Here is a 27,475-nt window from a genome sequence, read left to right on the forward strand (position 1 = left end):
CCTTTGTCAGTCTCAGAAATAGCAGAAATCCGACTAGAAATATCATTAAGCAAAACTTCGTTGAAATTTTGAAAGAACTGACTTCTGAATTGCGATTGGTTTACTGGTGGAGCACTACTACGTATTATCCCGAGAAAACACATAAAGAGATTCGTGCTCTAATGGAAATTACAGGTGTAGACTTCATGAACTAGAAGAAATTACCATCTGTCATATTGGAAGGTATAAACTGTTTGACATCATAAGTATAACAATGAAAACATTTGTGAACAAGATTCTTAGAGGATAAAAGTTTCATGATTGTTTAATGAACTCTCCTCTTTTAATATAAAGGAAATACACGAAATCTGATCATTTTAGCAAAAGTACTCGTGACTGTCCGAAGCCGTATCTATTTCTATTCTTTTTCTATTTATTAATTAAATAATTGAAACAGTGAGTTCCAGAGATTATATATTATTATACCGATATACCATGTGTCTTTCAAACTATTGTACATAGGGAATTAACATTGCTGTAAGAAATCCGTGTATAAAAAATTAAAAGTGAAATTTTAAGTAGCTGGCCATGTGTAATAAATTAGTAGGCCTTGCAGAAAAGTATACTGTCTACTGAATATTGGCAACTAAAATTTTGTTTGATGGCATTAATCTTGAAACACTGGATTATTATACTATAGAAGAAAATATTTTATTTATTAAACTGTATGGAAACAATTCTTTGAGAAAGGTACTGTTTTTAAGCCCGCTCCCATTTAGCGGAATCGAAACGAAAAGTCTGCTGTCGCTCACATCTAGTGGAATCGAACCGAACAGTACTTTTGTGTTTTGCGTTTTGTCATACAAAAGAGGATAATTCTACACAATATTTATTAATTTTTCTTCGTTCATATTAAATTGTGATTTTTGTATACGTACTATTTCAGCAATAACTTTCAAAAGTAAATGAATTAAGCCGCCAAGAGTGGTTATGGTTCATTTGTTTTTTCACGAAAGCTTCATGAGAACTTACGATCATATCCGAAACAAAAAATTCTGACGATCAATTTCAATCGGCGCTATGCTCTGTGCATTCAAAAACTTTATCACTGACCGCACTTCACGCGGCGGGAGCTGGAACAGGAACGTCCATATTCAACCAATGCAACGAAGCTATTGAGAGCACTCGGGAGGTTCCGTTAGTGCATGCGCCATGCCAGGACATTACTCTATCACGTACACGCAGTCGCTTCGCGAAATATATGGTTTGCTAGCTGTGGGACGAATGGGAAAGTTACTTTATGGACGCGCCTCGTAAAATATACCATGTGTATTTCAAAATGTAAAATTGAACAATACTTACAGTGGAGAAGCACTGGTAGCAAGGGTAGATATGTAAATACAATGATGCATGTATAACAGAAACCAAAGTTATACAGTTGTTTGGCACCATCTTGTCCCATATTCCAATACAGTCCTCCAATTATGAATACTAAAAACAAGTACATCAGGAACTGTAAGCAGAGGTAGCTCTGAAAAATTTAAGAAGGAATAATATTATTAGCATTATATATACAGCAAGTATTCGAAATATATTTTATATACAGAAAGAAAACGTTGGTCTACTGAATGCTGTTTCAGCAGACAGAAAAATGTTGGCTAACAGAATGTTGCATTCAAACTAAAAAATAGCTATGTGTAAAAGCTTTCCCTGGCGTCTTTTTCAACATGTGACTTCTCTTATCTGTACTTATTTGTTAAATTAATTGTTTTGCACTCACCCTGTCCCTCCATGTCTGGAGTAGCATCCGATGTGTTAGAATTCTGACTTGTTCCAGAGATGTGCTCTTGAAATTATACTTCTGGCCGGAATCTTGCGTTTGATTTGTTAACAGCTTAGAATAGTCCACGTCACTTACTGAAATAAAGAATTAGGAAAGAAATCAAATTAATTATGCTCGTAAAGCAGTCTTCCTTTTACAAGAAGATCAGCCACCAATAGTTCTGGCATGAACACAACACAACACCAAGAGGTAAATTAACATGAAGAACAGATTTTCATAAATTTGCTTTATGTTTTCGTTTGAGTGTCCTTTTTTGATCTTGACAAGACTAACTTTCGAGGAATATCACTTTTGTTGACGTTGTACAAAATTTTGTCCAATATTCTTTTGAGAAGATTAACTCCATATGTAGATGAAATTATTGGGGATCATCAGTGTGGTTTTAGGCGTCAGATAATGGAGAAAAAATGGGCGTATAAGGGTAGAGTGCATCAGTTATTCACAGATTTCAAAAAGGCATATGACTCGGTTAAGAAAGCAGTTTTATATGATATTCTTATTGGATTTGGTATTCCCAAGAAACTAGTTCGATTAATTAAAATGTGTCTCAGTGAAACGTACAGCAGAGTTCGTATAGGTCAGTTTATGTCAGATGCGTTTCCAATTCACTGTGGGCTAAAGCAAGGAGATGCACTATCACCTTTACTTTTTGACTTTGCTCTAGAATATGCAATTAGGAAAGTTCAGGATAACAGAGAGGGTTTGGAATTGAACGGGTTACATCAGTTGCTTGTCTATGTGGATGACGTGAATATGTTAGGAGAGAATCCACAAACGATTAGGGAAAATACGGGAATTTTACTTGAAGCAAGTAAAGAAACAGGTTTGGACGTAAATCCCGAAAAGACAAAGTATATGATTATGTCTCGTGACGAGAATATTGTACGAAATGGAAATATAAAAATTTGAAGAGGTGGAAAAATCCAAATACCTGGGAGCAACAGTAACAAATATCAATGATACTCGGGAGGAAATTAAACACAGAATAAATATGGGAAATGCGTGTTATTATTCGGTTGAGAAGCTTTTGTCATCTAGTCTGCTGTCAAAAAATCTGAAAGTTAGAATTTATAAAACAGTTATATTACCGGTTGTTCTTTATGGTTGTGAAACTTGGACTCTCACTTTGAGAGAGGAACATAAGGTAAGGGTGTTTGAGAATAAGGTGCTTAGGAAAATATTTGGGGCTAAGAGGGATGAAGTTACAGGAGAATGGAGAAAGTTACACAACACAGAACTGCACGCATTGTATTCTTCACCAGACATAATTAGGAACATTAAATCCAGATGTTTGAGATGGGCAGGGCATGTACCACGTATGGACGAATCCAGAAATGCATATAGAGTGTTAGTTGGGAGGCCAGAGGGAAAAATACCTTTAGGGAGGCGGAGACGTAGATGGGAAGATAATATTAAAATGGATTTGAGGGAGGTGGGATATGATGATAGGGACTGGATTAATCTTCCTCAGGATAGGGACCAATGGCGGGCTTATGTGACGACGGCAATGAAACTCCGGGTTCCTTAAAAGCCAATAAGTAAGTAAGTATGCATTATTATTTTTATTATTATTATTATTATTATTATTATTTATTATTATTATTATTATTATTATTTATTGGGTTTTTTTACGATGCTGTATCAACATCTCAGGTTATTTAGCGTCTGAATGAAATGAAGGTAATAATGCCGGTGAAATGAATCCGGGGTCCAGCACCGAAAGTTACCCAGCATTTGCTCGTCTTCGGTTGAGAGGAAACCCCGGAAAAAACGTCAACCAGGTAACTTGCCCCGACCGGGATTCGAACCCGTGCCATCGGGTTTCGCGGCCAGACGCGCTGACCGTTACTCCACAGGTGTGGGCATTATTATTATTATTATTATTATTATTATTATTATTATTATGTGTCTTGTTACGTATTATGTTAAAGGTATGTTGCTGCATTTTTTCATAGATCTTTATACTTGGCTTAACTGTATTTACACCCTCATACTTATTAGTACAGGGACATCATTTTATTTTTACTTGCATTTTTATTGTACCTGCATTTCTGAATGTACTTCACTCTCACCCCTTCGCTAATGTCCTTGCTCCCGTCAGACACACAAACTTACGGCCGCTGTTGCGTTCGAAGTCTTCAAGCAGTGAAGTAAACACTGCAGTGTATAGTGTGTTTCAGAAATATGGTTGCGTTTTCTATAACCTATATTAATAATATCGTACTAAAAATTATATTGAAGAAACGATAAATTCAATTTCAGAGGATATGATTCAAAATGTTTTTAATAATATGCGTAAAGAATTGAAGCCTGCATTGTAATGAACGGCAACCATATTCAGCAACTTGTTTAAAAATTCATATCAGCTTATTTTGAATTGAGGTGGCTAGAAGCAAAGGAATGCTAGTGACATTTGTAATAACATGAGTTAAGTGCATCCAGTGTAAGCTAAAGTATCTAAAATTTTAGTGGCAAAGGGATATTTTAATCGCATCACACATTAAAATTTAAATAAAAATTTCACCGGTTTTACGAAAGCTTAAATATTTAATCCCTATTTTCTCAAAAGTAACTTAAGTGCACTTACAGCCCTTTACTTATGACCCCCTCAATTTAAATGCGCTCTCTATATTGTATGTTAACATCAATAATTAATATGCTAAATAAAGTAGACATTACATAACGAACATAGCCGCCTGAAAAGTTGAGTTTTTAGAAAAAAAAATGTTACTACTCTACTGTATTTTGATAAATTCCGTAAAAGTGATAATCAAACTGAAAATCGTGATATCGTATTTCCCTACAACGTAAATAGATACACTGCTTTTCTCTCCTATACCTAGTAAAATGATTTGTTTACATATTGCACTAGTAACATCAAACTCTTGTAATGGAAGGGGGCAACAGTGTTTCCGAGTATAGCCAGGTTAATGTTAAAAATGTTGGTAAAAATAAAGTGATGTCCCTGTATATATCAATAGTTTCCTCTTTACATTTTTATTTTATTTGCATAATTTACTTTCTTAGCTTGTTTTCTGTAGTTGCATTTATTTAAAACTATATTTTAAAAAGTTTATAACAAATAATTTAGGATAACAGTATAGTTATGGTGACTGGCCAGGTTCAAACTAAAACTGGCTTCTTGGGCATCTGAAATATTTATAGAAAAGCACGATAGATAATCACATAAGATAATATTAAAATGTATCCTAGACCTTCCACGTTACAGGTGAAACACCATAAAGTCGCAAAACATTGTCCATTTGCTAGCCACAAATTTGTTAATTGAATGAAACTTACGAAAACTGCGTAGGAACTTATGTCTTTATTGCATTATTGATTTTATTATTTTCGGTGCAAGGAATATTATTTATTTATTCATTCATTCATTCATTCATTCATTCATTCATTCATTCATTCATTCATTCATTCATTCATTCATTCATTCATTCATTTATTTATTTATTTATTTAATTGTACTATCAATAAAAATATGTTTGCTTTTTTGTAATTATTTTAAGTGGCAGCCTTTATATGTAAATAGCCTACTTACACCGTATTCTGAAGTATAGCTAGTTGATTGCAATAAAACACTATTTTCGAATCCGTAATAATTTACATCACTACTCTGAATCTTGATCTTACCTTTGTGCACAAAGTAATCTTGAAAAAAATACATATTACGTACAACGAAAGCAATGAGCAAACACAATTACATCAATATCACTTCAGAATCTCAAGCCTCCACTCAGCGTTGCCAAACCTATCCATGCTTGTAACTAAAGAAGGCTCTGAACATGCCCCTACAGAAAGAAAACATTATAAATTTACCTATTGATCTTGACTTTCCATTCTTTAGGACTGGCTCAGTTGAAGATGCTTGCTGCAGAGACCAGCAGCCACAGTGGCCATTATCTACTGCAGTAACCATCTTCTCAAGATGATCTCCGTATTCACCACTGGCCACTTCAATAACTGGAAAATAATATTTCAATCAGATTTTCTATACATGAACAAAGAATGGACTGGAAGAAACGCTATAACAAGTGCATTCAAGTAGAAGGGGACTACTTTGAAAAAGATCATGTAAACACTGAAGTAGAGTAATAAATATTTGTGGAAAAAAATCTGTCTCAATGTTTCTTGATCAGTTCTCGTAGTTTGGTGAGGACATTGATGGTGGTAGCGATGTTCATGTGGGTGGTACTGGTGTTTGAATGAAAGCAATACTTACGCTGGCGATAATGATGGTTAAAGAAGTGTTGCCGTTGCTGCTACTGATGATTATATGACAATGATCGTGATGATTATTATAATGCCGAAGATGATGACTACAGCCCGGAGTTTTAGGTGCTAAAAGTTAATATTGTTCCTCGGTATAGTTTATAAAATAGAAGCCATGCCCCCACTTCTTTGACACGTCATTCTTATCATTCAGTATTTTCCTTTTGGTACCGTTAAAGATCTCTAATCCTTTTAACTACTACTTAAAAATTATCGCACAGTTTACAAGATTCATTACCCAGTCCTTGTGACTCTGTTGTCTATTATTACATATCGGACTCCTGTGAACTATGCTTAAAACTCTCCTCACGGGCACCACATCTATTCATCTACTCAGTATCATTCTTAACTTTTAGCACCTAAAATTCCGAGTTCTAATGATGACAGTGGTGATAGTGATAATGGTAAACTGTTACTGTTGATGATATGTAGTAGTAGGTTATTTTACGACGCTGTATCAACATCTTACGTTATTTAACGTCTGAATGAGACGAAGGTGATAATGCCGATGAAATGAGTCCGGGGTCCAGCACCGAAAGTCACCCAGCATTTGCTCATATTGGGTTCAGGGAAAACCCCGGAAAAGGCCTCAACCAGGTAACTTGCCCCGACCGGGAATCGAACCCGGACCACCTGGTTTCGCGGCCAGACGCGCTAACCGTTAAGGCCCATTCACAACGAAAATTAAACATAACCGTAACATAAACATAGAAGTTTGCGCCCAAGCTATCAAATGGGATCATTCACAATGATTCACATAAGCATTAACATAAACATTACCGTAAGATGTTAACATGAAAGTTTGCAAACTCCAAACTTTCATGCTTATGCTTACGTGATTTGCAAACAGAACACAATCGTGGAGCGCTGAAGTATACGACAGAATATGAGGAAATTGCGTCGTTGTTGTGTTTCCATGGTTACCAAGTATGTTTGCTGTTATGTTTATGTTCCCATCGTGAATGATTCTTGATTTTACCGTAACGTTTATATTCTTAAGTTAACGCTTACGTTATGTTTAATTTTCATTGTGAATGAGCCTTTACTCCAAAGGTGTGGACTCTGTTGATGATGATGATGATGATGATGATGATGATGATGATGATGATAATAATAATAATAATAATAATAACAACAACAGAAATAATCTTACCGAAGTCTGCAGGGTTGTAGTGTTTTGGACATTCCAGCCCAATACTTGAAAGAAATGGAACAATATCTTTCGGAAGACCTTGAAATGCACACTGGCCTGCTGCAACTACGTACACGTGATCAAACATGGCGAATAACTTAGCGCTGGGAGTATGAACTGAGCAAACGATTGTTCGACCACCTTCGGCCAACATTTTCAGCAGAGAAATGCACTGCGAGCTTGACAGATCGTCCAGTCCCCTATAAAGAAACAAAACATACCATTCTGTAATCATATCGATCAAATAAATGACAAAATAGCCTAAGTTATTTATTACTAAGACTAGCCGTACCCGTGCGCTCCGCTGCACCCGTTAGAAATAAATATAAAATAATTACATAATTAAAATAGGACATTTGATCCAGGGAACATTCGTGTTTGAAATAAGGATAAATCGTTTATTACGTTACTTAATTTAAATTGTATTTGCATAATTAAAATACGATCATTTTGATCCAGAGATCATTCATTTGGTCATAAAAATTATTTTAGGAAATACAGGAAACGAATGTACAGAATAGCCTATCAAGTTTCCTGTGCATAAGAAGCCATTTTAATCTTACCTGTCCCCGATTCACTCAGAAGTTACTGTAATAACATTATAGCATTATGTCCATCTAGAGAAAGTACACTTTCCAATGGTGAATTAATAATTAATTATACAAATCGATTAATTTAGCTTCTGATATTACTTCATACAAACACAGAAACATTATCTGTAGGCTATCTTTCATAGCTTTCGATTGTTGCTGTCCAAGGCCCCTTATAGACGAAGTAATTTGTTTTTTAATTCATTACACGGCCTTAGATGGCAGTTATTTTAATTTTAAAACTCATTTATCTCATTAAATATCAGTCCTGTCAAAATTTTTCAAGGAATAAAACTTATCGGAAATTATTTTGAAAGAAACTTTTGTTATGTAACATTTATCACAAAAATCAATAATAAGCGAGATATTTCGATTTATTTAATTCAGGCCCCCTTATAACCCCCCTTTTAAATAATGTATTTTGAATGCCATATAGCTTAAAATCTAATTTACAACGAACTTAATTTATATTCCAATTTTCATCGAAATCCGTTCAGCCATTATCGCGTGAAAAGTAACAAACATACAGACAGACAGACAGACATAGAAACAAAAATTTCAAAAAAGCGATTTTCGGTTTCAGGGTGGTTAATTGTATATGTTAGGACCAATTATTTTTGGAAAATCGAAAATTACCAGAAAAATTTCGGCTACAGATTTATTATTAGTATAGATGATGTGACTCATATTCCATTAATTTTTCTTTTGTTATCGAAGAAAGACTTAATTTATTTAGAATAATAACAATCCTAGTTGAAATTATAGTTTATTTATTTATTTTATTTTATTTACTTATTTATTGTGGTGTAGTTAAGGCCATCAGGCCTTCTTTTCCACACCAGTAGAAATACAAATACAATAATAGAAATAAAAAGAAAAAATCACACTATAAACAAAATAAAGCCACACAAAAATATACACAAGTTGCAGTCACACAAACTTTAAATGAGTGATTAAGTATCGTAATTAATTGTATCCTAACTAATTAACTAATATAGGCCTAAACAAGAAACTTGCAATTTTAATCTAGAGTACAAAAAACAAATCAACACTTCTAGCAATACCTAAACGCATTAAATAAAACAAAATTTTCCAATTTAATTTTGAATTGTGATAAAGTCTGGCAGTCCTTGACGTCATTAGGTAACGAATTCCAGAGGCGAGGTATTTCTACGGTGCAGGAGGATTAGTATAAAGACGTTCTGTGTTGAGGGATAGAAATAAGTGCTTGATGCCGGTTTCGAAGAGTTGTAAGAAATTGAAAGCGCGATAACAGATAATTCGGAGTAGAAGTATGCATGATTCTAAACAGAAGAGACAGTAAATGTATTGTTCTTCGTTCCTTCAGACGCACCCATGAAAGTAACTGGAGGGAAGGAGTTATATGCAGAGGCGGATGCAAGGGGGGGATTAAGGGGATATATCCCCTCCCGAAATTTTGAGAAAAATACGAAACAAGAAACAAAAATATTAATTTTAATTCGTGAATATACATAGGAATTAGAGAGTTTTCCACGTAAATTCTCTTTGCTAAAGTGTTAAATTCCAAGAACTGCAGGAAGACAAACACAGCGTTCTTACTTCAAGACAGAGAGTCATGAAGAGTATTTTAGGCTTTTAATTTTCCTTCTCTTCTTAGACTATTTCATTAGTCAGCTCAAGGGCAGGTTTTTAAATCATAAGGGAATCCTAAAGTCCATACAAACTTTGCTGCCTAAAAACATAGTGCGAGCATCAGATGAAGATTTAGAAACTGCTGTTGAGGCTATAGTAAATCAGTGGCCCAATGATGTTGATGTATCACCAGAGTCTTTTTTCAATGAATTGAAGATGTGGAGAAGAAATTTCCTTTATCAGAATAATCTTCTCCTAATACCTACTGATTTTGAACAGGTGCAATGAAATTATTTTTCCCTGCACTTGCAAGGCGCTGAACTTTTCTGCACGTTGCCTGTAACTACAGCAACACCAGAACGGTCGTTCTCAACATTGCGGTATTTGAAGACTTACTTCAGGGGCACGATGGGAGCAGACAGATTAAATGGACTGGCCTTGATGTATATACATAAAAATGTAGAAGTAGAAGCTCATGAAGTACTGGATGAAATGTCTAAGGAGCCTCGTCGCCTTCTTCTGTAAATGTCATTCTGTGATTGTTTTTCTATTGCAGTCATGTAAATGTTAAAATGAAAAAAATATGGTTTATATAAGAACGCTCGCAATTGCCGAGGTTATATCAGCGTTACCGGTGTGCCGTAAGGACTTTTTTACATGCCAGTAAATCGACTGATATGAGGCCTGTCGCATTTAAACACACTTAAATGCCATCGAGCTGGGTTGGGGTAGAACCTGCAACTTCCAGCACAGAAGGCTATACCGACTATGCTACTCAGGCCAACTTGTAAATGTTTGTGACTCGAAAACAAATTGTGAGTATATAAACTTATTTCTCATTACTCCATTTTTACTATCTCCTCAAATCACTCCCCGAAAAAAAATCCTGCGTCCGCCCCTGGTTATATGGTCAAATTTACGAGTACTGCAGATGAATCGTATGCACACATTATGAACACGTTGTAGTCTCTCAGCTAAGAGTGAACTTACATTAGTTAGCAAGGAATCGCAATAATCAAAATGGGGCATTACAAGCGTCTGAATAAGATTCTTTAGACTAAGTGGTAGAAATTCTTTCATATGAAACAAGGAGTGAAGTTGAGGAAATATTTTTTTGCAGTTATAAGGTATGTTCGGAAAGTATCCAGCCATTTTGAATATCTCGAGAACCAATAGCGTGGCCTTAATGTAACTCAGCAGCCAATTATAGGGGACCTTACTAAACGAGTAAATAAGCGAATGTACATCAAGTTTTGCTTTCAAATTGGAATTCTTTTGCAGGAAAACTATTCTAATAATGAAGAAGACTCTGGAAAGAATTTAATGAATAAAGCCTAGATGAAATTGTGATGCCGATGATTCAAATACGACCAGAAGTATTTTGAAAATGACCCACATTGTGGAAGGCATTCCACAAACAGAGCGCTCGAAAATGTTGAATTCATGTGGCCTGCAATCAATGAAAATCGGAAATTGGCAGCGAGAGAATTAGAAGATTTATTTTATTGGGTTATTTTACGACGCTGTATCAACATCTAGGTTATTTAGCGTCTGAATGATATGAAGGTGATAATGCCGGTGAAATGAGTCCGGGGTCCAGCACCGAAAGTTACCCAGCATTTGCTCGTATTGGGTTGAGGGAAAACCCCGGAAAAAACCTCAACCAGGTAACTTGCCCCGACCGGGATTCGAACCCGGGCCACCTGGTTTCGCAGCCAGACGCGCTGACCGTTACTCCACAGGTGTGTACAAATTAGAAGAAAAAAAAATTGAATATTTCACGATAGCCTATACTATTCTTTCAGAGATTTTGATGGAGAATTTTGGGCAAATGGTAAACGGCAGCTTAACCATGACAATGCCCCTATCCATTTTTCACGTATAATGTGGGGTAAAGATGAACAACGATCGAGAAAGCGAGACTAACAGCGCCCGCAAAGCCGAAAACCCGCACGCCAATGTTTTATTATGTCGTGTCCTTGACATAAAGACTGGTTGTGAATGTTCCGAGACTCGATACTGATGACTCCCGAAGTCCCGAAGTGAAGCAGCATTGATTCGCCACAGTTGTTTATACCTGACTGAACCCTTATCTACTTTGGCAACCGTTATATATGTATAAACAATCAAGTAGCCTATTTGAAACATCATCTCTACCTTTCAGTGTATAATAATCCGTTCCCCAGTCTTTATTTAATTACTAGGCCCTCATTAAAAGGATAGGAATGTTCTTTTCATATGTTTAAGATCAAGCGTGCAATCTCAAGTAAAAAGATATTAACGTTATGTTTTATGTTTCTTAGAAATGCAAATTTATTTGAGAATTGTTTTTTTTTTCTATTTATATAACCTAGGTAATATCATAAAAATAGAACCAGAATATTTTGATAACTAAGATACTGTTCTGTTTTCTCTTTTTATCTCATGTAAACATTTATAATGTTATTTATTTCAATGATGTATGTTATTCAAAGTTATCAAATCTTTCCATGTCGACCAAATGCTATTTCGAGAATGATGAGCGAGACTCGAAGCGCACGAGAATGACGAGACGAGACTCGAAAGACAAGTGCAACGAACACAGCGAGCGAGAGCGGCAGTCAGTTTTGTTCATGTCTAATGTGGGGACTTTTCTTTTCTTTCTTTTTTTTTTTTTTTTTTTTCGCAAAACATTGCATCACCCGAGTCTAAAATCGCTGTTGCAAAGGAGGAGATTCCAGAACATGAACAAGATTAAGGAAAACGTAACGAAGAACTGAAGGAGATCAGAAAAGAAGACTTCGGAGCCTGTTTTGAAAAGTGGAAGGAATGCTGGGGCAAATGTGTACAGTCCTAATAACAATACTTTGAAGAGAACTAAGTTGCCACTGTCCTAGGTAAGTTACATTATTATTCTTAATATTAAATGACTAATACTTTCTGGACACGAAAAACGTTTCTAGGTCTAAAATTTCTTAAAAACTATGCAAGAGACGTTATAAAACCACAGAGGTTGAGTGCATTTAGAATTAAATGGGAGCATGAGAATATTTGATTCCAAAGCTCGAACTAATATTTTGCCGCAAATTTGTCTGTGGACAAGAGTTAGTTTTGATTCCAATAGTCACTTTTAACGCAAGATTTTAGTGGTTTAGAGGGCGTTGTGAAGCCAAATTATGACAGTTGTATGTAGAGTTATATTTGAAGAATACAGAGACACTGGAATCTCATTTTCGTTATCAGGTGGACAAGATACGTTTTGAAAATGAACTCCTCACTTGAAAAATGTTATTCATTCTCTCCAAATATTCCTCTGCTTATATTTCAGAATTTTTTTATTGATAGACAAAATTTCTAGTTATTATTAGGCCATTCTTAATCTAACATAGCCTGAAAATAAATTTCTTCTTCTTCTTTTTCTTCTATAAATTTACCGGATATAATTTTTTTTTAGAAGTATAGGCTGCTCTAATCTTTAGTATTGTCTTCACACAATTACTTCAATGAAAAATAAAAAAGTATAAATCTTGACAATTTGAGTAGAAAAAATGTAGGCTAATATTTAAATTGTTTTACCAAGCAAAGCTATCACTCACTCTAAAATTAATATAGAAAATGATAAACACTTACGTTGTGGGTTCATCTAAGAAGATGACTGGAGGGTTATTTATTAGTTCCAAGGCTATGGAAAGGCGTTTTCTTTCTCCACCTGACAAACGTGATGTCTCGGTGTCCTTAGCTCTTGTAAGTGATAGCAAATCTAGAACTTCATCAATCTGTAATGTAAATAAAAAAAATGTACTAGTTAAGAATACATGAAATTCACATAAATGTACAGATTCATGGCATGATTCATTGTATTGTATTGTATTTATTTACATTCCATGGTATCGTACATCACTTCACAGCTAGAATATGGAACATGTCGAAAAAATTAATAGTACAGTAAAATCCCTCGTGTCCGGCACCCAAATAACCGGCAATACCAAAACAATGGCATTTTTGGCTAGGCCAAAAAAATAGTAATTCATGCGAAAGAGAAGAGTCTGAGAGATGCCAAGAATCGTACTAAAGTACTTATTTGAAACAGCAAAAGTCACACAGTCCAGTCAATCAGAGACAAGTTTATATTGAAAAAGATAATTAAGAATCAGTTGAATGTCAAATGTTATATAACATACCTGCACAAACAGCGCTCAACGAGCGCGCGCGCTCCTTCGGAGCGGGAGAGCTGTGTTTACCGCTCGCCGAAACGGAGAGGAAGATACGTCAGAATAACATAGACTTGCTATAGGTAGAGGAGAGGGAAACGACCACTCAGTTATCTAGTGGAATGCAGTGAGTAGGCCTATTCTCAGTAACTGTTTCACGTTGCTTACCTACTGCTACAGTACAGTATGGAGGAATCTAAAAGACGGAACGTAACATTTAACATTTAACGATTTACAGCTCGAACTTATTGATCTTCAATGTGACCTAAGGGCTAAAGATCGTTTGAATAATACTACTAGCCTGGTTGAGTTTTACAAGACTAAACATTAGCAATAATATCCACGACTACACAGGCTGGCTGTGAAAATGATTGCTATGTTTGGCTAAACATTTATATTTGTGAGCAACTGTTTTCTATAATCAACTTTAATAAAGGCAGACATCGAACATCTGTAACTGATGTAGGCTACTGTTCCTTTCAGCTGCCAACAATTTAAAACCTCGTTTTGATGTACTGGTAAATAAAAATATAACAAAATGATATTGTACATTTAAGTAGCTATAGAATTTATATTACTTACTTACTTACTGGCTTTTAAGGAACCCAGAGGTTCATTGCCGCCCTCACATAAGCTCGCCATTGGTCCCTAACCTGAGCAAGATTAATCCAGTCCCTACCATTATAACCAACCTCCCTCAAATACATTTTAATATTATCTTCCCATCTACGTCTATTATTTCTGTAAAATAAATATTTCTTTATTAATCAATAATAGTCCAAGATAGTTTTGCAAATACTGAACGAGAATTCATTTCATAAACACTCTTACTAGTACTGTATTTCCTTTTGTGTTTATTTTGTACGAGATCACCTCTTCTTACAGTCCATCCTTATACAGAGCGCAGCTAATATCTGCATTCCGCTCATGAGCTGTGAGCCGGCTCGGAGAGCGCAAACCTTGTGCAGGCCTGAATATATAATGTGATCTGGGGTTTCTAGTTAAGTTCAAACACTCCGCTAACCAGCTATCTTATTGGTTGAAGTGCTGTTGTCATGGTTACGGGGAGCAGAGTGATGTAGCTGTCTCCTCTCTCCCGCTCTCGCATGGACACTGCAGGCTGCTAGATGTCGACTATACAGGTTACAGCGCTATCTGTTATTTTTCGGTACGAATTATTTGCACTATCTACAGTATAGCGAGCGGGCATCACCAACTGGATGTGGTCGACTTGACGTAACTTACATCTTAGTCGTAGTGAGTAGAAAATTAATATAAAAGGAAAAATGTTCGTCATTTGCTATAACTTATTGATCTTAATTCAGCTGTAATTAATACTGTCATGTTGTATTCTGGTAAAATATTAGGGGAGGCACGGCTTCCCTTGCCTCCTCTGAACATTCGCCGCTGGTCCAGTATCAAAAACGTCCGGAATTATTACATGTACGATTTCACGAATGTCCAAAACAATATTTATCAAATTTAAATAAATTATTTAACAACAAAATATAAGGTAAAGTTACAATATTCTGTACCGGTAACTAATTCTATTTTCTAAATTTCTTCTGCACTGGGGTCAGCATGCAGCTTCGTATAAGCTGAAAGTGCCCACAAATGTTATTTCACATTAATATTGTCCTTATATTGATTGTATCTGTATACACTCCCGTCAATTCGCCGCTGATTTCTAATATATTTCTTGATTACGTTTATGTGACCATAGTGAATTTGGATTTTCTGTCTCATTCTGTTCTGTTCTTGCATTATGTTTTCTACTAAACTAAGAAAATCCTACAAGCAGTTATGTAACCAATTTGAGTCATCCCAATGCTGCCTTAGATATGCTGAAATTAAGTGTTCCATCTGTTTGCAAACCACAGAGGTGAGGCTGAGCGGGCTGTAATTTTTTGTATCTGAGCGAGACCCTGACTTATATATTGGCACCACTATTGCATCTTTCCAGTCTCACGGGACAATACCATTATTTATTGATATTTCAAATATACGCACAAGATAGGAAATCATGGCTTCCTCTCCCAATTTTAACATGTCTCCGGCGATACCATCAGGTCCTACTGATTTATGAGTTTTCAATTTAGAGATCCTTCTCCTTATGTCCCTAGGCTTGATAGAAAACTGACCCGTATTTTCCATAGAAGCTACATTAGGTATTATTGCCCTCGTCCCAAAAACAGTGGCATAATAGGAATTCAGATTTTCTGCTTTTTCGCTGTCCTGTACAATAAATTGAGATCATTTTTTAGAGGGATGCTGGAATAGTTTTCCTTGCGTTGTCTCTTCACGTATTTATAAAATTCCCCCCACTCGTTTTGTTCACCTTTGAAAGCTTATTTAAGTAATTTTCCTGCGCTCCCTTTTTCGCATTAAGCAGTTCGTTCGATAGTTGTGTGAATTTTGTTTGTTTTACAACGCTTTCCTTGCTTGTAATGGGGTGTACGCTAGCAATTTGAGGTTAATACAGTAAGCACAATTCTACGGAATAATAAGGATGTAATTGATGTTCTGTTATTTGAAATGTTGTTTCAGTGAAGAAGTGTCTTGTGTCTGTGAAATGTGTTGTGATAGTGAAGTGTGTTTGTGTCAGTGAAGTTCTATAGTTTACAGTGGTAGTGCAAAGTATTTGAACAGAGAAATGTTTTTGAAGTGTTAGTGAAATCAGGATAGTGTCAGTAAAATGTGTTAGTTCCAGTGCAGTGAGTGAATTGATAGCGAAATGAGTGTAGTGATGAAAGGTACTTGTGCAAGTTTGAACATATATCATAATATACGAGTATACTCGTGGTTTAAGTACTAACTTAGGGTCAAGATATAAATTAGATTTACTTTAATTAATTATGTTATATTAAGTGATACATTTAATTTAGGATGCTCCTTGTTAATATTATTATATATTGCTATTATTATTTTATTATCAATATTTGACTATATTTTATTATTATTATTGTAATTATTGAGTGTAATTAGTTACCACTGCCACCGGGTATTTACCCATTTGCAGTGTGAATAAATACATACAATACAATACAATACAATACAATACATACATACATACATGCATACATACATAAATCTCCAAATAGGCCTACTGACATGATAAACCATTTTTTAAAATCTAAAGTGGAGACCTTGCACTACATTATTGGTTCCATGCCCACTTGGCAACACTTCTTTTACTTGGTTATTTAACGATGCTGTATCAACTACTCGGTTATTTATCATCGATGAATTGGCGATAGCGAGATGGAATTTGACGGAATCAGGCTCTCAAAACAGAATGTTGAATAATCGTCTCTGGGGAAATTCCACAGATAATAGCAGTATATTCCTACCACAAAAAAAGAGTAATTAGAATAATAATGAATGTAGGGAGTCGTGTAGGACCATTTTCAAAAACTACAAATAATGCCCATGGGTTGTCAGTATATTTTTTCATTAATAATCTTCCTTGTGTCAAAAATGACGTTCATACCCCATTAGCAAGTCTATCGTGCTATCAAAAAGGAGTGCGTTATACGGCAGTAAAAATGTTTAATAGCCTCCCTATGGATATAAAGAATCTAACTCAAAACATGAGATTATTTAGGGGCAAATTAAAGAAGTATCTAATTTCTCACGCCTTCTATTCTGTAGGTGAATTCATGACATTCAACAATGCTTCATGAATATTTCTGTGTTGTATTAAGTACCAATACTAAAACTTTGTACGATGAAAGAGTAATGGAACGGAGAAAAATTCTCTCCGGCGCCGGGATTTGAACCCGGGTTTTCAGCTCTACGTGCTGACGCTTTATCCACTAAGCCACACCGGATTCCACCCCGGCGTCGGAAGAATCGTCTCAGTTTTAAGTTCCAACTCTTGGGTTCCCTCCAGTGGCCGCCCTCTGCACTACGCCATAGATGTCTATGAACCTAGGACCGAAGTCCACACATGTGCTGAGGTGCACTCGTAATGAGTGACTAGTTGGCCGGGATCCGACGGAATAAGCGCCGTCTTAAATCACGAAGTGATTTACGCATATCATATATATTATTATAATGTACCGAAGTACATATGATATTTCCATGTAGATATTCATACGATGACGCAGAATATCTGCATGGAAATATCATATGTACTTCGGTACATTATAATAATATATCTAAAACTTTGTGTTGTAGGCCTACTAGTAGACTATATTGTAAAACCCTTCTGTATATAATTCAGCTAGACTGTGACTATAATTATGACTTTATAGTACTATTAAGACCTTTTTTCTACATATTGATTTCACAAAATAATAATAAATGAAATAAAATAAAATAAAAAATAAACAACTTTTAACACTGTATCACTTCGGAATATGTATTATATGACTTTCTTGTGTTAAATTCTATCGTACCTGGTTTACATGTTTCGACCTTTTATGGGTCATCCTCAGAACTGGTCGTTGTTGGTCTTGGTGCCTCTTGTTTGTTTCCTGTGAGGGTGTGTTCGTGTGGTGTAATGTAGAGTCAAAGATTGTGTGTGTTCTGAAATTGAGTTGTGTGTTGAGAATTTCATTGGGGCGTGTTTTTGTGTGTATATTTCATATTGTTCTAGTGTGTTTAGTTTCTGGATTTTTGGTTGGATGTGTAGTATTTCCATGTTTGTGTTGATGTCTCTGTAGGTGTGGTTAGCATTTGTGATATGTTCTGCATATGTGGAGGTGTTTTGTAATTTTGTTACGGCTGTGATGTGTTCTTTGTAACGTGTTTGAAATGATCTGCCTGTCTGTCCTATGTAGAAGTTGTTGTAGGTGTTACATTTGAGTTTGTATAAGCCTGTGTGGTTGTATTTGTTTGTTTGTGTTGTTTGTGTGTTGAGATGTTTTTGTAGAGTGTTATTTGTTCTGTATGCGATGTTATAATTTAATTTCTTGAATGAGGTTGCAATTTTGTGTGTGTTTTTGTTTTCGTATGTTAGTGTGATGTATTTTTTGTGTTCTTGTATTTATGTTGTATTCTTATGTTTTTTATGATTATGTTTTGTCTTACGTATTATGTTGTCTGTTATGTTAGGGTTGTATCCGTTTTCTTGTGCTATGTATTTGATTGTGTTGAGTTCTTCGTTGTAATCCTGTTGGTTCATTGGTATGTTGAGTAGTCTGTGTACCATTGTTCGGAATGCAGCTTGTTTGTGTTGTGTTGAGTGGTTGGATATGTTGTGTATGTGTGTTGTTGTTGTGGGTTTTCTGTATACTTTGAATGTGTGTTTGTTGTCTACTTTTGTTATTGTGACTTTTTTTCGTTTGACATGTTCCATATTCTAGCTGTGAAGCGATGTACTAATGCTACGGAATGTAAATAAATACAATACAATACATAACATATATTGAACATTTTGACTTGTGGATATGTATGTATATTAGACATTTTGATCTGTGGTCACTTTTATATATTGAACATATTGATTTGTGGACATTTCTGCATATTGGACATTTTGACTCGTGCCTTATTTTATTGAACGTTTTAGTTGTGGGCATTTTTGAAGTGGACTTTATGTATATCAGACTTTGTGCTATGGACGAATTGCCCTGGAATGGTACATACATCTTGACTTAAAAAACGATAATGTGTTAAATTGGAAAAATCATATTAAAGAAATTACCCCCAAACTAAATTCAGCTTGTTTTGCTATTAGATCTATGCAAAAGATAGTAAATATCAATACCTTAAAAACAATATACTTTGCTTACTTCCACTCGGTAATGAGTTTTGGAATAATATTCTGGGGAAATTCCACAGATAGTAACAGTATATTTCTATTACAAAAAAGAGTAATTAGAATAATAGTAGGTGCCAAATCTAGGGAATCGTGTAGGACTATTTTAAAAAAAACTACAAATAATGCCCATGGCTTGTCATTATATCTTTTCATTAATAATCTTCCTCGTATGTAATCGTGAAAACTTTGTAACTAATTCAACAGTTCATAGCATAAATACACGTCAAAAAAATTACTTTCATACTCCATCGGCAAGTCTATCGTGCTATCAAAAAGAAGTGCGTTATATGGCAGTAAAAATTTTTAATAGCCTCCCTATCGATATAAAAAATGAATCTCAAAACATAAAATTATTTAGGGCCAAATTAAAGAAGTACCTAATTTCTCACGCCTTCTATTCTGTAGGTGAATTCATGACATTCAATAACACTTCATGAAATTGATACTAAAACTATGTGTTGTACTAGTAGACTATATTGTAAATCTCGTCTGTATATATTTCATCTAGACTGTGACTATAAATTAAGATTTTATAATAGTATTAAGTTTTTTGACTTGTTCCATATTCTAGCTGTAAGCTGTACTAGTAGACTATATTGTAAATCTCGTCTGTATATATTTCATCTAGACTGTGACTATAAATTAAGATTTTATAATAGTATTAAGTTTTTTGACTTGTTCCATATTCTAGCTGTAAGCTGTACTAGTAGACTATATTGTAAATCTCGTCTGTATATATTTCATCTAGACTGTGACTATAAATTAAGATTTTATAATAGTATTAAGTTTTTTGACTTGTTCCATATTCTAGCTGTAAGCAATGTATGAACACATTGGAATGTTAATAAATACAATACAATACAATACAATACAATACAATACAATACAATACAATACAATACAGTATTCTCTCAAGATTCTTAATTCCCAATGCAATCAGGTGTTTTTGCCAGGGCTTAAATGACGTAATATGAACAATATGACATCATGAATTCATATCTATTAATATAATTGTCACGTACGAGTTACAAGCAGCAATACTTTTTGCCTTTACAATACTGGATAATGTAATTAATAAAAATGTTATTGAAATAATAATTGAACCTAAAGTAATACTCGATCAATTTACATTTTATATATGTGAAGGTTAACGTCTAGGAGACATCCGTAGACACAGCGGAAAAGCATCTCGCAAGAATACCGATTAGCTGTCTGTGACATCATCCAACTGCACCACATCATACTGAAGGTCAGGCAGGCTAAATTGTGTATGTATCTATGGTTGTAACTTATCTATGTATTAATCCATGCTTATTATTTACAATAAAATATAATAAATATTTAATGATATAACATCATCATCATCATGATCATGATCATGATCATCATCATCATCATCATCATAAATGGCATGACAGCCCATTATGGGCCCTACCCTTCTTCAGAATGTCCTTCCAGACTTCTCTATTTGCTGCTAAATTCTTCCAATTTCTAATTTTACTAATTCTAATATCCTACAAGACATCATTTTCCCATTTTAATTTCGGTCTTCCAACTTTTGTTTGTAATTGTGTCATATAGATCTTTTTAACGGTTTTTTTAAGGCCCATTCACAATGAAAATTAAACATAACCGTAACATAAACACAGAAGTTTGCGCCCAGGCTACCAAATGGGATCATTCACAATGATTCACGTAAGCATTGACATAAACATTACCGTAAGACGTTAACATGAAAGTTTGCAAGCTCCAAACTTTCATGCTTATGCTTATGTGATTTGCAAACAGTACACAATCGTGGAGCGCTGAAGTATACGACAGAATATGAGGAAATGGCGTCGTTGTTATGTTTCCATGGTTACCAAGTATCTTTGCGGTTATGTTTATGTTCCCATTGTGAATGCTCTTGATTTTACAGTAACGTTTACATTTTTAAGTTAACGCTTACGTTATGTTTAATTTTCATTGTGAATGAGCCTTTATTGTCCATACGTATCAAATGTCCAGCCTAGGGCAATCTATTAATTTTAATATACTTCACTAAGTCAGGTTCCTTATATAATTCATACAATTCACAATTTCTCCTTCTTCTCCAAATATCACCTTCTTTCACAGCCCCAAAAATTCTCATCTGACTTTAAAAGAGTCAAAGTTTCTGATGCATATGTAATTACTGGCCTTATAAGAGTTTTATAAATCAATAGTTTGGTTTTCTTTGTTATTAAATATGATCTAAAATGAAGGATGGGTGGAACGGAGAAAAATATTCTCTCCGGCACCGGAATTTGAACCCGGGTTTTCAGCTCTACGTGCTGACGCTCTATCCACTAAGCCACACCGGATTCCCATTCCAATGCCGGATTGAATCCTCTCAGTTTACGTTCCACATCTTAGGTTCCCTTCAGTACATCGTAATATATGATCTAAGATGTTTTCTAAGTCCAAAGAAACATCTATTTGCAGCTATTATGCGTTTTTGAATTTCTATATGGCTGTCATTCTTACAAGTGATTTCTGAGCCCAAATATTTAAACGTATGAACAGTCTGGAATTTTTATGAACCTATTACAATATGCGATGGATAATATGTACATTCTTACTGGAAGATGGCATATATTTAGTCTTACATTGATAATTTGCAAATTCATTTTTCTAGCAGCATTTTCAAATCTTATAAAGGCTTCCTTCATTGTAGACTGCGTTCTCCCAATTATGTCAATGTCATCTGCATAGGCAAGAATTTGCACAGATTTATAGAATATTGTCCCTCTTATGTTCAATTCAGCATCTCTGATAATCTTTTCTAATACTATATTAAAAAGTAAACATGAAAGAGCATCTCCCTGCCTTACACCATTTTTAATATCAAATGATTCCGTCAATAATTTTTTTTATTCCAATTTGACCCATAGTGCCATAAAATGTTGCCTTCACCAAAGATATAAGTTTCAGAGGTATTCCAAATTCCTGCATTCCTACAAATAGCTGTGTCCTATTTACACTATCAAAAGCTGCTTTAAAATCAATAAAAAGATGGTGTATCTCCAGTCCAAATTCATTACATTTGTCTAATACTTGTCGGAGATTAAATATCTGGTCAACTGAATAATTTCAAGGGAAAAATTGTTCCGGGGCCGGGTATCGATCCCGGAACCTCTGGCTGAACGTACCAGCGCTCTAACCAAAATCTGCTTTACAGGGAGCTTTACCTGAAAGACTAGATTTGCATAATATATACGTCACTGTGTACGTTAACAGAAAACCACAATTCCAAGTCACACAGAGATTGTGTGCACTCGATGTGGGTCTCTGGCGTTTCGTCAGCCCACGCGAGTTGTGTGGATATAAAGGGAAAAGTTGAGACGGTGTCGGGTGGAGGTCCCGGGTAGCTCAGTTGGTAAGAGCGCTGGTACGTTCAACCAGAGGTCCCGGGATCGATACCCGGCCCCGGAACAATTTTTCCCTTGAAATTATTCAAATTCTGCTTTACAGGGAGCTTTACCTGAAAGACTAGATTTGCATCTGGTCAACTGTTGACCGATTCCGTCGAAAACCACACTGATACTCCTCGATAAGACCCTCAACATATGGAACAAGTCTTTAATGATATAACAACATAATTAAATTAACTTCCTGTGACGAAAAGTGAGTTTCAAGTTCATTCATGCAAGTATAACAGGCATTCCAAAATACACATGTGTAAGAGGGGCTGCCTATATGTAAGGCACTATGGCTTGAAAGGGCGTGTCCATACTGGAACATTATCGTGTGTTCATTAACTTTTTGAACAATCATGCGAAAACCACTCGATGTTTATTAAGTGAATAATGTTTAACATTACATTTTGTGAATGAAACTTTTCATTAATTCTTGCGGTTTATAACATCTACAATTGCGCATGTACGGTTGCAAAATCTCTTTTATGTGAAATACAAGAAACTGAAGGTTTGATAGCAAAAACCGGACAAGTTCAAAATATTAATTTTCCAGAAAATTAAAAAACAACTGTCCCTCACGTTTCTTATACAATATAATAATCTCACGTATTTTATATTGGTATCTCATATATCTACCAACTTTGGTAAAAAGTTTCACTGCTCTCTTTTATATGGTTTCTTGAAAAAAAAAAAAAACATTATACATATCCACTTTTTGTACAACATTTTATATATAATAATAATAATAATAATAATAATAATAATAATAATAATAATAATAATAATAATAATGATTTATTTAACCTGGCAGAGTTAAATTCACACATTAATTCAGAAAAAGTATATGAAACCATGTTTCATTCATATTGTAAACTATATCAACATACAAATAAATACTTTATAAGTGTTCTATTAAATTAAAAACTTAATGTTTGAATGATTTCCTGAACAAGAAAAACACTACTGTTATGTTTATATTTTCCTATTTCTAAATTTGTGTCCTTCAGTCTTTGAATTTTTGGCACACCAAGTATATTAAGTACCAAAATATAATTATTCTAATAACAACACAAACTATGCTCAATAATAAATATTATTACTGTTATTATTATTATTATTATTATTACATTGCTTTCAAAAGTGTTGGATTCAGTTTCCCAACATGATTTATATGTTCTACACCTTTAACTTTGGCATTTCTTATTTTCTCTTCCTTCTTTTTTTTCCTCTTCCTCTTTTTGGCCATAGGAAACTGATTCATTTTGATAATCATTAATTTTTAAAACGAAATATTTTACCAATAACACCGACAAAACAGCTAATACAGCGATGAAACAAAAGAAGAGAACACTAATGCCATCTTCATGACATTTTCTAACAAGAACCGGATACGTTTGTGACTTATCCGTCTTTTGCTAGAAAGACGTTGGACTAATCCGATTTTTGCAGAAACGTTAAATTTATAAAAACTCATTTCTATGAAACAAATCCGGTTTTTGTAGAAAATTGTTATGTCAATACATGCCACTTGAAATGAAGTGAAGTGTACTATGCTCAAAATTTGATACGATACGATACGATATGATATGATATGATATGATATGATATGATATGATAATTATGATATGATATGATATGATATATGATATGATATATGATATGATATGATATCATATGATATGATATGATAATTATGATATACGATATGATATATGATATGATAAATAATATGATACGATATGATATGATATGATATGATATGATATGATATGATATGATATGATATGATATGATATGATAAATGATATGATATATGATATGATATGATATATTTCGTCACAGCACTTCTTTAGATGTAATGGTGTACCTCACATTTCTCTGACTCAAAATTTGAATATTTTTTTTGGACTTGTCTGGTTTTTGCTATCAACTCTTCAATTCTAATAATAATAATCCGTGGCGCTACAGCCCGTGAAGGGCCTAGACCGACCAGCCGGCTGCTGGCCTCACGCCCACATGTCGAAGCAGAGGTGGACGATCATCCAACCAGAATGGAGGTATCGTGTGGTTAGCATGATGATCCTCCCAGCCGTTATAGCTGGTATTCGCAACCGGATTTCGCTACCTGTCGTAGCTCCCCAAGTGCATCACGATGTTGGGTGGGCACCGGTCCCATACACTGGCCGAAAATTCATGAGAAAATTTCATCCCCCATGAGGATTGAACCAGCGCGCATTCCGTAACGCGAGTCCTCGGCAGGATGCCTTAGACCACGACGCCACGACGCGGGACATCATATTATACTACTCTCTCAAATTGACAGAGAATATTGGGAATTAAATCAATGTTTCTTAAAGTATGCTATAAAATGTTCCACATAAAAAATTTTTATCCCGAAAAAAAAGCAAAACGAAGTAAAATTGTGTTACATTTTTTGTTTGAAATATCACAAAGAATAACCCTCTGAAATTAATAACATTTCTTACGACTCATCCTGTATATAATTAAAAGGAAGTGTCAATATAACATTAATATATTAACGTTCTTACTAATAAATCTTACTAATAAACAGTGTATAATTTTTATACGAGACTTATGCAGAGTTGGAAAAAAAAAGTTACTAATAAACCATACATAAGCGATGGATGTATAAGCAGTCTGTAACTATACATGGAATTGCTTTGCAGTAGTTATACACACGAAATCTCCTGTTTCAACATTACATACAAAGAAAAATGGCCGCCCCTCTAACAGCTGTTCGTATCGATTGTCATTTTATGATGGTTGCCTTTTAACCACAGAACAACAAATCAAAGGACACAGAATAATTTATTAAAATAATATTGCTGTAGCTGTACTCTTTGATCAAAATATAGCATGGTAGTCGATCAGGTCCAGATATACTAACGATACTTAGCGCGGCACACTAGCGCGTACTATCGCATGAAATAAATAATCTCAGTTATTCTGTTACCTTTCGTAATACAATTATGACGAAACTATGACGTAGTTCTATAACAGTTTTATCGTTATATACACGTCGTATATTTACTTACTTACTTTTAAGGAACCCGGAGGTTCATTGCCGCCCTCACATAAGCCAGCCATCGGTCCCTATCCTGAGCAAGATTAATCCAGTCTCTGTCATCATATCCCACCTCCCTCAAATCCATTTTAATATTATCTTCCATCTACGTCTCGGCCTCCCCAAAGGCCTTTTTCCCTCCGGCCCCCCAACTAACATTCTATATGCATTTCTGGAGTCGCCCATACGTGCTACATGCCCTGCCCATCTCAAACGTCTGGATTTTAAGTTCCTAATTATGTCAGGTGAAGAATACAATGCGTGCAGTTCTGTGTTGTGTAGCTTTCTCCATTCTCCTGTAACTTCATCCCTTTTAGCCCCAAATATTTTCTTAAGCACCTTATTCTCAAACACCCTTAACCTATGTTCCTCTCTCAAAGTGAGAGTCAAAGTTTCACAACCATAAAGAACAACCGGTAATATAAATGTTTTATAAATTCTAACTTTCAGATTTTTTGACAGCAGACTGGATGATAAAAGCTTCTCAACCGAATAATAACACGCATTTCCCATATTTATTCTGTGTTTAATTTCCTCCCGAGTATCATTTATATTTGTTAGTGTTGTTCCCAGGTATTTGAATTTTTCCACCTCTTCAAAGGATAAATTTCCAATTTTTAAATTTCCATTTCGTACAATATTCTGGTCACGAGACATAACCGTACTTTGTCTTTTCGGGATTTACTTCCAAACCTATTTCTTTACTTGCTTCAAGTAGAATTCCCGTGTTTTCCCTAATCGCTTGTGAATTCTCTCCTAACACAATCACGTCATTCGCATAGACAAGAAGCTGATGTAACCGTTCAATTCCAAACCCTTTCTTTTATCCTGGACTTTCCTAATAGCATACTCTAGAGCAAAGTTAAAAAGTAAAGGTAATAGTGCATCTCCTTGCTTTAGCCCACAGTGAATTGGAAACGCATCTGACAGAAACTGGCCTATACGGACCCTGCTGTACGTTTCACTGAGACACATTTTAATTAATCGAACTAGTTTCTTGGGAAACGTCGTATACAGTGATTATTATTCAGGAATTTAGACACGATTTATAAACGAGTTATTCACTGTATAAGATAAGGTAGTTAAACGTATGTGTATGAGTTTTTATTAGTAAGACCGATAGTATTCACATTAGTGGAGGTACTTCACAAGATCTGTAGTGTGCAGTAAGACTTACTGATTTCTGCTTCTGTTCCTTTGTGAGCTCGCTCCCAAGCTTGAGGTCGGCTGCAAACGTGACAGCCTCCTTCACAGATATGTGTGTCCGCACAATATCTTCCTGCATTATATAGCACGACATCTTGTGGAAGTGGGCCATGTCGCGAGGTTCACCATTGATCAGGACAGTCCCTGTAGACTCCGGACATCTGCAAAAAAGAGGATAGTAGGCTTAATTACTAAATATAATTTTGTTACCATGATGTATCATAACTGCAGGAAACCTTGCTACTTGTTTTGTACTAATATTATGACAGTATTATATTTTGAAATGTGATT

General features: G+C 34.9%; 1 protein-coding gene across 1 annotated transcript in view; it reads right to left on the reverse strand.

Moving 5' to 3' along the window:
• LOC138695887 (ATP-binding cassette subfamily G member 4) overlaps positions 1-27,475 on the reverse strand; it is a 425,525-nt gene that overhangs the window by 11,086 nt on the left and 386,964 nt on the right. The window contains exons 3-8 of the mRNA XM_069820230.1: positions 27,156-27,345; positions 13,112-13,257; positions 7,260-7,498; positions 5,654-5,797; positions 1,760-1,896; positions 1,342-1,510 (exon numbers count right to left, since the gene is read on the reverse strand). Of these exons, the coding sequence (XP_069676331.1) occupies positions 1,342-1,510; positions 1,760-1,896; positions 5,654-5,797; positions 7,260-7,498; positions 13,112-13,257; positions 27,156-27,345 (1,025 nt within the window). The remainder of the gene's footprint in view (positions 1-1,341; positions 1,511-1,759; positions 1,897-5,653; positions 5,798-7,259; positions 7,499-13,111; positions 13,258-27,155; positions 27,346-27,475) is intronic.

This window comes from Periplaneta americana, chromosome 3 (assembly GCF_040183065.1).
Source record: "Periplaneta americana isolate PAMFEO1 chromosome 3, P.americana_PAMFEO1_priV1, whole genome shotgun sequence".
In the NCBI taxonomy this organism is placed as follows: Eukaryota; Metazoa; Arthropoda; class Insecta; order Blattodea; family Blattidae; genus Periplaneta; species Periplaneta americana.